The sequence below is a fragment of the Mauremys reevesii genome, linkage group 26 (assembly GCF_016161935.1).
Source record: "Mauremys reevesii isolate NIE-2019 linkage group 26, ASM1616193v1, whole genome shotgun sequence".
Lineage (NCBI taxonomy): Eukaryota > Metazoa > Chordata > Testudines > Geoemydidae > Mauremys > Mauremys reevesii.
Window position 1 is genome coordinate 3,194,489 of NC_052648.1, and position 14,791 is coordinate 3,209,279.

The 14,791-nt window shown below is 50.8% G+C and overlaps 1 protein-coding gene across 3 annotated transcripts in view; it reads left to right on the forward strand.

Moving 5' to 3' along the window:
• The first annotated feature begins 470 nt into the window (after positions 1–470).
• ARID3A (AT-rich interaction domain 3A) overlaps positions 471–14,791 on the forward strand; it is a 92,674-nt gene continuing 78,353 nt past the window's right edge. For 2 of the 3 annotated variants that reach the window (XM_039515474.1, XM_039515475.1), the window contains exons 1-2: positions 482–883; positions 13,557–14,620. In XM_039515474.1, the coding sequence (XP_039371408.1) occupies positions 14,193–14,620 (428 nt within the window). In that variant the 5' untranslated portion in view covers positions 482–883; positions 13,557–14,192. Of the gene's footprint in view, positions 951–13,556; positions 14,621–14,791 lie in introns of all 3 variants that reach the window. The other variant, XM_039515476.1, reaches the window with a different exon arrangement.

A 14,791-nucleotide genomic window follows, 5' to 3' on the forward strand; every position in this document is an offset into this window, starting at 1 on the left:
GCTTCCTAAAGTGCAACACCACCAACCTAAAGGCAGTTACGCCTCAGCCTTTTCTTTTTTTTTAATTTAAAGGAGCCACGTCTATATAGGTTTGTGCCTGTGGCCAGCAATCCAGATGGGGGAACTGAGGCACAGACCTGCACCGAAGTCAGTGGAGCGCTGCAGGGGTTCGAACGCTTTAAAAGCCTAATTCTGCAAACGTTTAGGCAAATACCTGGTATTTGTGGACACAGCTCCCCTCCGCATCAGCTTTAAAGGGGCTTGAGTGTGTGGTTGCAGGATCAAGCCCTTAATTTTAAATTTTGCAAGTACGTCGTTAAAAATAATAATAATAATTAATAATCGATCGTTTACACCAAAATTACACCAGCCACTTACAACAAGGCTCGTGCCTGCAAAGATAATAAATAAATAAATAAACCAGCCCAGGTCATGGGATGGCCATGAAGCTCCAAAGAGGCTTCTGGGATGTTTAATCTCCAATCATCCGGGCCGCCCCTAAACTCGGCGCCTTTTCGGGCGCAGCCGGGGAAATGGGAGATGGTCCCTAGCTGGGCAGCCCCCTCCTATGGCAGGTCTCTGATTCAGAGGTTAGGAATTTGCATCTGATTGCTATTTGTCACCCAATGATTTGTCTGCAGCCAGCCATGAGCACGCCTTAGGCAGCAGGGGGAGGGGAAGGGGCCAGGGCTTGCATTGCCTGCAATGAGAAATTTACCAATCAGGCCAGATAGGGGTGCATTAAAACAAACACAATTAAAAGAGAGATACCGAAAAAAGAAAAAGAAACCCGGCGCGGCCCGGTTACTCCGCAGCGAGGTGGAGCAGCTGCCGGGGGACTCGCGGGCGGCGATGGAGCGCCCCAGCGGAGCGGCTGCCCAGGGTAAGCACAGCTCCCTTTCCAGGGGGGTCCCGCCGGCTGAAATCTCCAGCGCTGGGAAGAGGCGAAGGTTTGCGGGGGCTTTAATTTTTGCCTTAGAACAAGGGGGAGGGGGTCCCCGCTAAACCAAGTTGCAGGATGAATGGGGGCGCCGGGGGGGGCTTTCCTGCAGCTGGGACTGGCTGCAACTTTTATCGACTTCTCCCATGTCGAGTCTTTATTAGCACGAGCGCCCGACAACCCCCCCCCACCCCTTTTTTTGCCCCCTTTAAATTGTGTGTAACTTCCAAAGAAATCTAGCCGGTTTGGGGGGGGGGTTGGAATTCAAACATCAATTGTTTTAGTGTCCGGGGGGAAAATCCTCTTGGCAAATAGCAGCTTGGACCCCCTTTTTGCAGGGTGTGGGGGGGAAGGGGCTTCTCCCCCCACCCTAGGAGCTCGATTAACGCCGTTAGGAGCCATGGAGCCTTTCCCCGGGGGAGCGGGGCTCTGCGCCCGGGCAGGGTTCCGTGCAAACTCTCCGCCTGGTTTATCTGTAAAGTGCTTGCCTCTCTCTTTGCAAAAGGCTCCATTTTTTTTTCTCGCAGCCGCAGCAAGAGTTGGACACTGACCTTTTCCGTGCATGGCAAAGCACTTCAAACCCCCCCCCCCCCCCAGTAGCTAGAAAGGCCCTGGATAGTTCTAGGCACACACAGGCTATTATTCCCCATTCAAATCCGGAGCTTGGCTTGGGCTGATTATTGCTTTTTTTCTATCCTCCCTGGCCCTGTGTATGAGAGGAACCCTCCTCATTTAGCAGCTTAAAGAAAGAACCCGGTAAAACTGACCACGTCGATTGTGTGATGATTTCCCCCACCACCACCCAGGTTGCTTACATGGTTGGGGATCAGGGTCTATTGATTCTACAGGGCTGACTTGCAAATACAGATCTATATTTGGGTGGGAGAAAAGGGCCGGAGGGGGGGGGCGGGTGGTAGATATGAATGCTGCTGCTAGAAATTCTCCAAGGAAGCCCATAGAATTGCCTTTGGATTTTTTCTTGTTTTTTTTTCTTTTTGGTTTACAAAACTCTCTGGCTTTTTAGATCAGTCTTTTTGTTTGCCTTGTTTCTTGCTATGTCTGAACTTAACCTTTGTTACTCCTGGCTTTTTAAAATGTGACCCCCTTCTCTGATTGCTGGAGTGTGTGTGTGTGTCTATTCTGCCTCCACGCCATTTCCAGTTGTGTAAATTGGTGCATGGGTTTTTCAGGCGGAGTGACTGAAGTCTGATTTCCACCTACCCTCCACAATATAAAAGCTTGGGACAACTTGGGGGTGGTAAGGGAGCGTATTTAACCCTGTCATGTAACAACTGTTTTCCCCGTCCCCTCGATCTCCATTTAGGCCAGGTGTCTGTCAAAAAAAAAAAAAAATCCTGTGCTTGCTAGAATCTAAATGACTTATTACTGTTAGTTATTAGAGTAGCACCTAGAGACCTATTGTGCTAGGAGAGTGTGTGTGTGTGTGTGTGTGTGTAATGAGGACCCATCCCTGCCCTGAAGAGCTTAATTTAAATGGACAAGACAGTATTGGAGGGGAAGATGAGACTTGTCTGAGGTCAGGCAGCATGTCTGTGGCAGATCTGGGAATAGAATACAGGTTTCTGCAGTCTCCAGTGTTAGCCTGCCTTGCCTGTCACTTTGCCTCACTAAGATCCATCTTATTAAAACATTGGGGTCAATATCGCAATTCAAAAAGAAAACGGGAGCAGTTAGTGTTCACGAAACTGAAGAACAAGTCGTGCTGTCTGGAGCCGAGCATGGGATAAGCAAGGCTCACTTTCAACACCCGTCCCGCCCCGCAACTGCAAAATCCTTTGCTCCCCAGCTTTGTGGTCGCCCCCCACTGCATCTCAGCCCTGTGCTGGGTCCCGACTTGTCCTCTGCAAACTCAAAAACCTTTGCTGGAGGTTGCTCCTTGAGAGGCAGAGGCCTGACGCAGGGAAGCGATTGTGTGTCAGGATGGCAGAGTTGTTACTGTGCTGCTTCGTGGCTAATATTAGTCCGTCCTGTTAATGAGACCACAGACTTCTAATCAGGGCAGCTGGTGGGAATATTAAATGGAATTTATCGACAGGCACATTCTCTTTAAGATTTGTTTGCTTGTTTTGGCAGTGCCTAGCACAACGGGGTCCTGATTCCCAATTAAGGCCCTTGGTTGTTACTGTAATATAAATAACTTACTGACCTGGAGGCTCTAGCAATTCAAATGACCACGGTGTTTTTCTTTTCCTGTCCTCGACTGTAGCTTAGAGTTGCTGTGTTCAGTTAGAACAGCTGCTTCGAGCTGCTCCAGAGGTGGCAGCCCTACACTGATGGACGTAATGATACGTTCTGTATTTTAGTTTGTAAAGTGGCTTGGGGCCTTGGGGGACAAAAGGTGCTCCTTAAAAAGTTGCTGTGATCTAGCAGAAATAGTTTATATTTAAGGTTGTACCAGCATCTTTGTTTCATATTCCTAATTTCTGTAGTTGGGCTGTTCTTACAGCCTGTAGCAATTTTTCTTTCACCAAAAGCTGAGCAGGTGCATTTTCCCCTGAACTCAAATGATTTTAACTACAAGCTAACATTGTAAGCAGCTTGTTTAAAATATGTTCTGACAGGTATTTATTTCTCCTTGTATCTTCAACAAAAACAAAACTTTAGCTTTCCAACGTTTTGTAATTGTGTGTGTATCTAATAAATAAATAACATGCACCCTTCAGAACTTGGAATGAAAGGGAATGCAGTTTAGTGGCTAGGACAGGGTTCTAAGAGTCACTGCTAGTCATTTGCTGTGCGATTCTAGGGAAGTCACCTCTCTCTGGACCTCAGTTTTTGTATCTGTGAAATGGGGATAATATCCATTGAAGAAGGTGGGGTTACAATTTAAGTAGGGCCTGGGGCCCTCTTTCATTCTGCATTTCCATTCGTTCCATGGTTTCTGGTCCATGACTGTGCCTTGAGGCACCACGGCAATACAAATGGCTTTAATTGTTCTAAATTGTATTTTTTGGAGATCCCTGGGCTACTTCCCCACTGCCTCCTGTAGCTGATGTGGAGGTGGGCCGATTTCTGACACCATCGGGATGGTAGTATTCTGCACGGGTGCCAATGATGACAATAGACCCAGGGCAAACACCACGCTCCCTTGTTTGTTGTCAGGGTGTTCGTGAGGCTTGCAGTATTTGCTCTTTCTCTTAGTGCTTCAGTTCCAGGACTCTGTGCGAATCTCAGATTTATTCCTTTTTTTAATTACGTTTCACCGACAAGATTAAAAATATGAACTCTAAAGGCTTTAAAAAAACAACAACAAAAAAACAGAAGGCCCCAACCCTTATGTTGGTGTAAATCCCATGACTTGTTGCGGGGCCTGACTCTCAAGTTTTTAGACACGTCAGGCGGGCGACATCGGTACAGGCAAGACCAAAAGCCACTTTCTAACACTCATCAATGTGGGTTATCGATGGAGTTCTCTGTTCTCTCCTGCAGCTCGCTCAACCGTGCCATAGCAACAAACAAATTCTGGGAGGGAGGAAATGGCTTCTCTTGCTTTAATGTGTGGGAAGACCGAAAGGGGAGGGGAGCGGACAGAGTGGGCAAAAACATACGTTTAAAAACAAAAATGCAAAGCAACCTGTCTGTGCTAAAGGAGGATCTGCAGCGTCTCTTTAAAACCAGACAGCCGGCCCTTTTTCCCCATGGCCTGATGCAGGGTGTCTTGCTCCACGAGAGGGAGATCAGGGCAGATTTCCCCCCCTGTTCTGGCTTTTCTGATTTATTTTTTTCCTCACCTGACTTAATTTTTAAACCACGGCAGTATACTTGCAAGAACACCCCCACCCCCAGCGTTGTTGATCTTTGGATTGTTCCTTAAATGGATTCAAGGTAAACTGAAACCAGTTGTCCACTCCAGGTCACTACGCCGCCGTGTCTGTGCATGTGCTATGTGGCTAGGCAGCGTGACACAACAGAGCTGTCCATCAACTTGCAAAACCCTAACTGTCTGCTATGGCTTATTTTTAGCTGAATTCAACTGACACCATTTTTTTTTTTCTTTTTCTTTTGAGCACCTGCTCTCGTGGGAAGTCAGTGGGGTTAGCAGCTGAAGTGCCAACATGCTTGCTTCTAGCACATCAGACTTCTGAAACTATTTTTAAAATGAGTCCAGCAGTGCCCACGATCCAGGCCCCAGTGTGTCAGGTGCTGTACAGACACGTCATAAGATATGTCCCTTTAGACTGTAAGCGCTTCAGAGACTGACAGCTAATGGGTGGGAGGGGAAGTGGCTTACCCAAAGTCACACAGTAGGTCAGTGGGTAATCTCTTGAATCCCTATCCACTAGACAACACTACCTTGCATAGGGTGTGGTTTTAATTGGCTTCCACAGATATCACCAGGCCCTTGCCTCCGACTCTCTCATTTAATTCAAGGCCACTTCTCCCTTACCTTCTGATGTGACTTTCAAGATCCATTAAATGGATCTGTTCTGGCTGGGGGTTCAGGAGGGAAAATAATTATTTTGACACTACGTCCTTCTCCATTAAGAAAATTATCCATGGAGGTCAAACGGCAGACAGCCCGTGGCAACACGCCCCCCCTTCACTTGCTGCCCCTCAGCCAGGGATGAAAAGTGTGTGTGTGAGTGTGAGACTTGTCTAGAGACCTGCACCTCTACCCATTGCATAGGTGAGGGCCTCTTTGGAAAGCAGTTTTTCACTGGGTACATTTGTTCAATCCACAAGATCAAATTTTCACACTGGCTTCCCAAGCCCCCTTGCCTGCTTTCATAAGCGTGGTTAGAAATTCATTTTGCACAGGGTACAATTGCACGGGAATATAGCAGAAACCTGTACAAGAGATCACTTGATGTAGGCACCCCAAAATACCTCCCCACCCCCAGAGAATACAGTACACCTCTCCTTTAGCTTTATTAGAAGGCAATGGATTTCCCCCTCCACCCTCAGTCCCTCACTGAGCAACTTCTTACTATAAGATCCTTTGTATTGCCAGAAGGTGTTGAGTTAATTTAAGCTAATCGTACAAAAGTGACTTCTAGTTGCTCTGGTTTTTGATCAGTGCATTGATCAAAGTTGGCAAGTCATAGCAAAACAAGAGAGCCAACCACCAGAGAAGTGTGACTTACAAGCTCATGGTTACTGTAATGACTCGTGTTCCAGTTGTGATCTGTCTCTCTATGAATGGAGCTCACCACCCTTTTCTTGTAAACGGGGAGGGCGGAGGAATGAGCAGAGACTTCTCAGCCTTGTTTGTGCCTTTCCCGCAGTTGCAATCACGCCCCCCTCCCTCCCCCATTGGTAACTGCTGTTGTTGCTTATGTTGCAGTGGTGCCTAGAGGCCTAGGTTGAGATCGGGGCCCCATTGGGCCAGGCGCTGCACAAACAGATAAGACAGTCCCCGCTCTAAGCGCTTATGATAACACGCAGGAGCAGTTACAGACGAAGTGACTTGCCCAAGGTGACCCAGCGGGTCAGTGGCAGAGATGGGCATAAGAATTCTGCTCTCCTCATTCCTGTTTCCATTGCTCTGCCCTCCAGACCATGGTGGGAGCCCTAGCATGAGCCAATGCTGCTGGTGTTCGAGCTGTTCTATCTCATACACCTGCTGTGGTCAGGGTTTGAGACTGTCCCTTACTGCACAGGATGGCTACAAAATCTAACGTGTTTCCAGTGGTGGCATGAGGCATAAGCAGACCAAGCAATTTTTGGGGGTCCTGATTTAGTGTTCCTCCCAAAATACCATGCGTCTTATTTAATGTGGACTTTTTAACAAGTGTGTGTGTGTGTGTGTGTGGTGGTGGGGGGGGAATATAAATCTGGTTTGTGGAAATAATGCAATTAGTGTTTTTAAGGGGTGGGAAAGGGGGCCGAAAATATTCCTGCTTGGGGCCCCCGGTGGGCTAGCACCACTTCTGCTGGTTTCTCTGCCACAACAGCTGTGAGGTTATGGGACCCGGTTATATAAAGCAGTCCCCACCTCATGCCTTTGAAATGCTTTCTCCTCTTGCAGCATAGAAGGGAGAAAGCAACATCCAGGTTGTGTTCCATTGGGGCGGCAGCGTCTGGCTTTAGCAGGGCAATGTGGGGACGAGGTTAGGACTGTCCAGGCCTACGTGCAGTCTGAGACAGAACCATGTTTGCGGCCGTCAGCGGATAAGTGCTGGGTGAGCCGGTCGCTCCTTGCTGGACTTGTACTTTTGAGCTCTGCCCAGAGCTGGGTTTTGAAACCAGGGGTCTCGCCTGGCTTCCTGATTTGGTGTGCGTGGGAATCTTCCTGTTCTGAGAACTGGGCTTGTCAGACCAAACCCCTTCCCCACCTCCGCTGTATAATTAAGAACACAGGAGCGAACATATGGGGCTGGACCAATGGTCCAGCTAGTCCAATATTCTGACAGCACTGGTGCTTCATAGGAAGGTGCAAGACATCTGAGTACATAGACACAATTAAGGTCCTAGCCACAGTCCAGCTGGGACCTTGTTTTAAGCCTGGCTTATATAGATAAGAAGAGAATCCCTGTGTTTAGCGGCAGCATGGGCTAGTGGATAGAGCACTGTCCTGAGACTCAGGAGACCTGAGTTCCATTGCCAGCCCTGTGGTGTCACCTTGGACAAGTCACTTCACCTGTCGGTGTCTCTGTTTTCCCTCCCACCTTGTCTGTCTGTTTACACTGTAAGTTCCTTAGGGCAGGCGCGGTCTCTTACTGTGTGTCTATACGGCATGGAGCACAGCGGGCATCGAGCCGAGTCTAAGCCTCCAGGTGCTACTAGGATTCCAATAGTGCTTGAACCGGATTCCTGTCCACCCTGTGAACAAGGACAATTTGGGATAACGAACTGCGGCCTTCTCAATGCTGCGCCCTAGACCCAGCATCTTGTTCGCTCTGGGGTGCCCTGGCTCTGGATCAGACTTTCTAGGAAGCGTCTTAAAAGCCAGTTGATCCTGCTGTTTGCTTTGCAGCAGGGAGGGGTTGTGGGGATTCTGGGGGTGGGGGCTGATCTTTCCCCAGATTAGCATAGATTTGTGCCTCCCTCCAGCCTCTGCTTAGAGGAGAAGCTACAGACCAGGCCTTTGCATCAGGGCTCGCTGGAGGGATGTCACTGGCCTCCTTTGGGTGTACAGACAAGACAGTAAGAGTGTCCACTCCAGCCTTGTGCCGCAACACGGCTGGTAACTCCTGAGACTTGGATGGAGAACCCCACAGCCTGCCTGTGCTGCGGGGTGCTCCAGCATCTGCCCTAGCCAGGCCGACCGCATGGGGCGCCCTTTGGTGTGAGCCTTCTCCAGATGCCAAGGTCCTTGCTGAACGCTGGAGAAGGCAGTAGATGCTTTCAGGAAAGACCCTTTCTCCTTCACCCTGCGTCCGCTCCAGCTGCTACTTGTTACTGCTCAGTAAGGGACTGTTTAGAACAGCCTAAAGGACCAGCTGTGTGTGTGTGTGTCTCTCTCTCTTTCTCAGGGGGAGAGACCCTCTCTTTACAAAACTGGAATCCACCATGTCCTAGTCTCTTGTGTATTACAGTAGCATGTGAGAGCCCCAGTCACTGTGCTGGGGGCTATACCAACGTAAGAGGTGTGGACGCTGGAGGCCTAACTTCCAACTCTGGTACGCCTCACTGGGGCAGCGATGCTGAAATGTGCCATGCAGGCAAGACCCCAGAACGTGTTGTATTTATTTGCGGTAACACCTAGGCGCCTGGTCCATGACTGAGGACCGCAGTGCGCTAGGCGCTGTACAGACGCAGAACAAAGACTGTGTCTGCCCCGAAGAGCAAGTATAAGAAGAGACAGCAGGTGGGTACACTCTGTATTAAACACCAACACGAGACGGGCCTGGTCTAAACACCGTTTTTGTACTGGTGTAACTTTTGGCTCGGGGTGCGATTTCTGGTTTTAAAAAAAATGAGCGCAACCCTTAACGTGGACGCAGTTGCAGTGGTAGAAGGCCCCTTTGCTTCCCCACCAGTGCAGCAACACTGGTATAAACCTCTCTATACCAGCCTAGCTGCATCAGTGCTGTAATGATAGGGGTTTAGTTAAGGCCATGCAACTTCCTTGTGTAGAGCAGGGCAGTGCTGGATGCCACACAGATTCCTAACCCCCCCCACCCCCCCCAAGGTTTACATCTTGGTGGAGGAGGAAAAGCCAGCCATTGTGTCCTTTCATAGCTAACTACCGGCCTTTTATAAACCTGCTTTTGTCTCCTCTCCCCTCTGCTGCCTACGACATCATTAAACAACTAATGTCTCCGACATGGGGCGAGGGCTCAGGATGCCTTCCCTGCTAAAGTGCTTGTTCAGCTTTTTCTTGGCTCTGTTTTTTTCCCCAGCTGTAACCTCTTGGAGAACTGGTTTGAGATCAGTTGTTCTCCACGGAAGGTGGGACAAGAAGTAATGAGCTTAATTTGTAGCAAGGGAGATTTAGGTTCGATGTTAGGAAATCTTTCTGACTCTGATAGTTCAGCTCTGGAACAGGCTTCCAAGGGAGGTTGTGAAATTATTTTTTTAAGAACAGGTTGGACAAACACCCGTCAGGTGTAGTCTAGGGTTTACTTGGTCCTGTCTCAGCTTCTCCAGGACCCTTTCAGTCCAACATGTCTCTGAATTGTTTATAACCAATGGGCTGGGACCCTATCACCTGTGAGCTGCCAGGGTCCCAAAAAATCTGATTGCCTTGTCTTCAGCAATGAATGAACTCCTTACTCCTGGCCGTGATAGCTAAGAACAGAGCTTGGGCTTTATTCACTTATTTTGTCATTATTAATCTACATGGGCTAGGATAATCCTTCAGATACGACATTCAATCCTTACGCTGGTAAAGTCTGTGCACAAATATTCTCAATCCCATTCATAACCCTCTTCTCGCCTCTCTCCACCTAATTCCATTTTATTTGACATGTCGAGACTCAAGAGGGTCTTAGACCTCCAGCCATTAACACCGAGACCAGTTCAGAGATAAACACGCAAGTTGTACTGCCTCAGCGGATAGGTAAATTGGTACATGCCCAACGCCAACAGCACGGATGCAGTTATGTCTGGACGAAGGTGCTTTAAGGTGCAGTTTATTCCTGCAATTTTGCTACACAGATATATAATCGCCTGTGTACGGACATAACTAGATCTCTGCCAGGGGATTCTACTGCTTTCTGTATGCCAGCTTCTGAACAGATTATAATTCAAGTGGTGCAAAAATTGCATCGACAAGCCCCTAGTGTATAGCCCACAGCCTGCATTTTGCAAACATAAACAGTCACTCTGGCTTAAACACACACACGTGAGATGATCTAGAAACGTTTCCCTCCTTCTCTTTGTAAATCATGCAAGTCCGACCCAGCTGCTATAGCTGTCCCTGCCTCTGGAAATCATGCATCCTGCTCCACCTACTGATTTCCCTGTAGTGCGTTCTCTTCAGAAGGGACTAGATTTCTGCACCTGCTCCAACTGGTTCAGAATAAACCGACCCCAGAGTCTTTGAAGCGCTCAGAGCCGTCCATGAAATGGGTCACTGTCCTGCTTAGGCCTGGATTTGTCTGCAGATTTCTCCCAGCGGAGCTCTGTCATCTGATGCACTCACGTTGGTAGTGCTGCTTCTCTGTCTCCAGTGTGGATGGGCAGGGCTAGAAATATGAAAGGGACACCAGTTTAGCTGTTTAAATCCGTTTAAAAATTTTTTTTTTTTTTTTTTTGTTAAACTGATGCAAACCAGTGTGTGGATGAGACCAGTTTTTAAAACCGGTTCTATCAGTTCAGCACTCTCTTGTGACTGAGCTAAACCGGTCTTAAAGCAGTGTTGGGGCGCACACATACACCCAGCGCTAGTTTCAAACCAGCTTAATCAAACTTGTTCAGTTAAACTGGGCCAGGCCAAAGGTCCCATTACACTGTGATTTCTACCACCTTGAGGAACTCTGTTACAGCCTGATGGGTCCCCCGGCACAGTTACAGTTTAAAGCAGAGTTAAATTGCTCCCAGTCCTCATTCCCAGCAGGAAAACTCAGTCCCCTGAACAATTGCAGGGAAACCAGTGCAGAAGGGATGGACATGAGATTCCTTGTCTAAGAACTGGAACAATATTGGTGGAGACTTAAAATAAAAAATTAAGGTGTGTAGGGTTTTGTTTGTTTTGGTGCCACATTTCCCCCCATCTCGTCCCCACTCCAGGAACGCTGTTTAAAATGCAGCTTGATCCCGTCTGGGCCTGAAGCCCCCCAGTGTATTTTTAACTGCGTTGGAACTACCGTGTTGCAGCCGGGTCGACTTCAAAATGGTGGCACCTAGGGTGTGGATTGGTCCTCTAAGCAGTGAAGCCCAAGGGACAAATTAGCTCGGCAGCTGCCTTCTGTTGTACTCGATCTTAGATCTGGCAGTGCAGCCCACGGGGGGCTGATGACTTTACCAGACCAGAATCCAGCCCTGTTAGTCCCCTCAGGAGCTTTGGTTATGCTGCTCTGTGCCAGCGACAATGGGAGTGCCGTGTTAACAAGTCTCTGGTGTCCTCTGGACGTGTCCTGAACCGGGTTAGACACAGGTGGCTACTCTAGCACTCCAATCTTTGCTTCCCGGCTGCCAGGGGAGCTGAACTGCTGGGAGCATGGCCTAGTGGTTAGGACACTGGACTGGGAGCCAGGAGACGTGCCTTCTGTTCCCAGCTCTGCGCTGCGTGACTTGTGGGCATGTCACTTCCCTATTCTGTGCGTCTTTCCCTTCCCACCCTTTGTCTCTGTCGCCTGGGCTCTTTGGGGCAGGGACTCTTTCGCTATGTGTCTGTGCAGCCCCCAGGTCAAGGGGGCCCTGATCATGGCTGGATATTACTGTACTAAAAGCCCAATGTTGGGAAATCTTAGTCTAGTGTAGGCAGTTTTTTTTTTATAGTACTGGGAAAACCTGAGGGGTGGAGGGGAAGTGGGCTCTTGTTTTCACAGCTGATGAACTCAGCGAGGAACTTCTCCCTTTCAAGAAAAGGGCAGACAGGCTTTTCAAGTGTTTATTTTCCTTAAGTGCGTAACTGTGTGGGCAAACGACATGTAGCCCTTGTGCGCCTGGCAATTTGTCAAAGTGGCGTCCTGGGCCACCCAAGGCTGGGCACCCCTGTGTCGCAGCATACTGACACCCCGTGAGGGGGGGTACTGGGCTCTGGGGCAGGGACCCTGCTTCAGGACCTGTTGACAAGTCTAAGGAACTGTGTGTAAATTCCGTTCCAGGTAAACTAATTCCATCCGCCAGCAGGACGGGGGTCTGGACGCGTAGAGCCCTGGGCGGATACAAAATCCGTATCTGCAGACATGGTTTGTGGATGTAAGGCGGATAGCCGCAGATTTGCAGGACAGGTTCTAGCCTAGATCTTCCCCCTGTCTGGGCCCCATCCATGCTGGCCGCCTCACGTTGTTAGAAACTGGCTTTTGCTAGTCCAGTCTCTAAACAGGTGGCCTAGCTGCTGATGAGAGGTAAATGGCTCCCCGCTCCCCCCCCCCCCTCCACTGGCCCTTTTTTTTTTTTTTTAAATGCCACTGGACAAGCCATATTCAACCCCAGACGCGGACCGCGGTGCGGGCTGGCTGATATTCCGTGTGTGAGGGTCTGAGGCGCTTTGCGGAGGTGGATCAGTATTGCTGTCCGATACGCTGGACGTTACAGGGAAACGGAGGCACAGAAGTACCATGCAGCAAACTAGTGGCTGAGGTGGGGCCAGCACCTAGGTAGGTTACCTGGGTCCCAGTCCAGAGCCTGACTTGTGCACCCCAGCAAGGCATCGGTCCGGCTCCTAGTGTGGATTCTGTGGGCTCATCCGTGCTATAACCACTGTACCGGGAGGCTGAGATGCACAGTTGTCCCTCAGCTCCGAGCCACTGTGTGGTACTGACTGAACCTAACTGTGTCCTTTGGTCTGTTTGCTTTTTCCCCTCTGCCGCCTCGGACGAGGGTGACCAGATGGCCTGATTTTTATAGGGGTTTTGTCTTATATAGGCGACTATTTCACCCCCACCCCGTCCTGACTTTTCACACTTGCTACCTGGTCACCTGACCTTGGACTGAGCAGGTCGAGGCCCCCGGTTAGGTCCTGAGGACGGGGAGACGTAGGCACAGCGGGGAGCCTTCCTCCATGCACTTGCCACTAGCCAGTTTCCCTGACTCTGTCTCCAAGGTCAGGGCAGTCTCAGCTCTGCCTCCTTGCTGGGGAGGAGGAGGAGGGTCTGCGTCTGGCTCTCCCAGTAATGGCTGGGCCTTGGAGGAGCAGCGGGGGCCTGGGGTGAAGGATCACCGAGTAGGTGTTGGGTGTGGGGGGAGGGAGCCCATTATCTGTGGGTCAGTGACACCAGGGCTGCCAGGAGGTGGTGGGAGGCGGGTGTCTAATGACCAGACCGCCCTGCTCGGCAGTTCTCGGATTGCAAAGCAACAGGCTTGTAGATCAAGCTGAAGGACTGTCCCTCCCCACCCCCAACTTCATTTCCCCACTTCTTCCTCTCTGCTGTGGTCTTCTTCCCCTACCTTCCTCCCTCCTGTCTAGGCAGAGCCCAGGTTAATTCTGGATTAATGAGGCTCCTAGTTAACTCTTTCCTCCCTGCAGTCACCCACAAGAAGGTAACCCCAACCCAGTCTGCACTAACCCTGCTTTCTCTCGCTCTCTCTCTCTCTCTCCCAGGTTTGCGCAGACACCTGGATGAAGCGGAATTGGCCAAGGACTAGCGGGATCCAGCCCTACCACTGCAGCAGAGCCAGAGGAAGGAAGGAGGCTGCAGTCCAGCCTGGGGAAGTGCCTGTCGAGCTAAGGGGCGTGCAATGTCCAGGACTGCACTGGCTGCCTGCTGAGCCGGAGGGGCATCGGCCCTGAGGTGTTTTGTTTGCAGAGACTAACAAGCCCTGGAGCAGAGGCTTGCAACCAGCTGATTGCTCAGAGGGTCCCATCCCTGGTCCCCAGGGAAACATTCTGGTGTCCTCAGGGTGTCGGCCCCTCGATGCAAAGCAGCCCCTAGTGTAGCGCCTTGGTGCCCGCATCCCCCAGTGCAGCGTGTCTGCTTTTCCCCCAAGGCATTGCACCGTACTCCCTCAGGGGTGTTGTAACCCACCTCCTCCCAGGGTACCAGATACCTCCCAGTCCAGGGCTTTCTGCCCTCTTAGGAACTTCCCGGCCAGCTCCCCTGGGGCACTGCACCCCACAGGGCGTTGTCCTCCAGATACCCCTCCCCTCCAGGACATTGCATCCTCAACTCCAGGGCATTGCACCCCAGGTGCATTGCCCGCCAACTCCGCCAGGGAGCTGCCCCCGGCTGGCAGAGCCATGAAGCTGCAGGCGGTGATGGAGAACCTGCAGCGGCAGCAGCGGGCGCGGCTGCAGCAGGAGCTGGAGGCGCAGCAGCAGGAGCAGCAGCGCTCCACACCTCCCCCGCCAGCACTGCCCCCTCCGCCGCCCTCCGGACAGAACGTTGCCCTCCCTGCTGGGGCCTCGCAGTTGGCCCGTGGCCGCAGCCAGGACCCCGCCCCACCCGAGGAGGGGGTGGAGCTTGAGAGCGCCCGCATCCAGCGCGCCCAGATGGCTGCCCTGGCTGCTATGCGGGCAGCGGCTGCTGGACTCAGCCACTCACCCAGCCCGGGAATGTCCGATGAGAGCCAGGCCTCAGAGGAGGACGAAGAGGAAGAGCAGGGGGAGGAGGAGGAGGAGGATGGCAGGTACCAGCAGGAGATGGGCTCGGAGGAAGAGGAGGAGCTGTGAGTATGGATGTATAAATTTGCATAAATTAACACCTTCTGTGGCATAGGCCTTGCATACTGACTTGAATTAATGCAGCGGCGTATTAATTAATGCAGTTCTATCTCCACCGCGGGTTGTGAGCAGGGGTTGAACTGGGGACCGTCACTGCTGAAAATACAAGCCTTTTC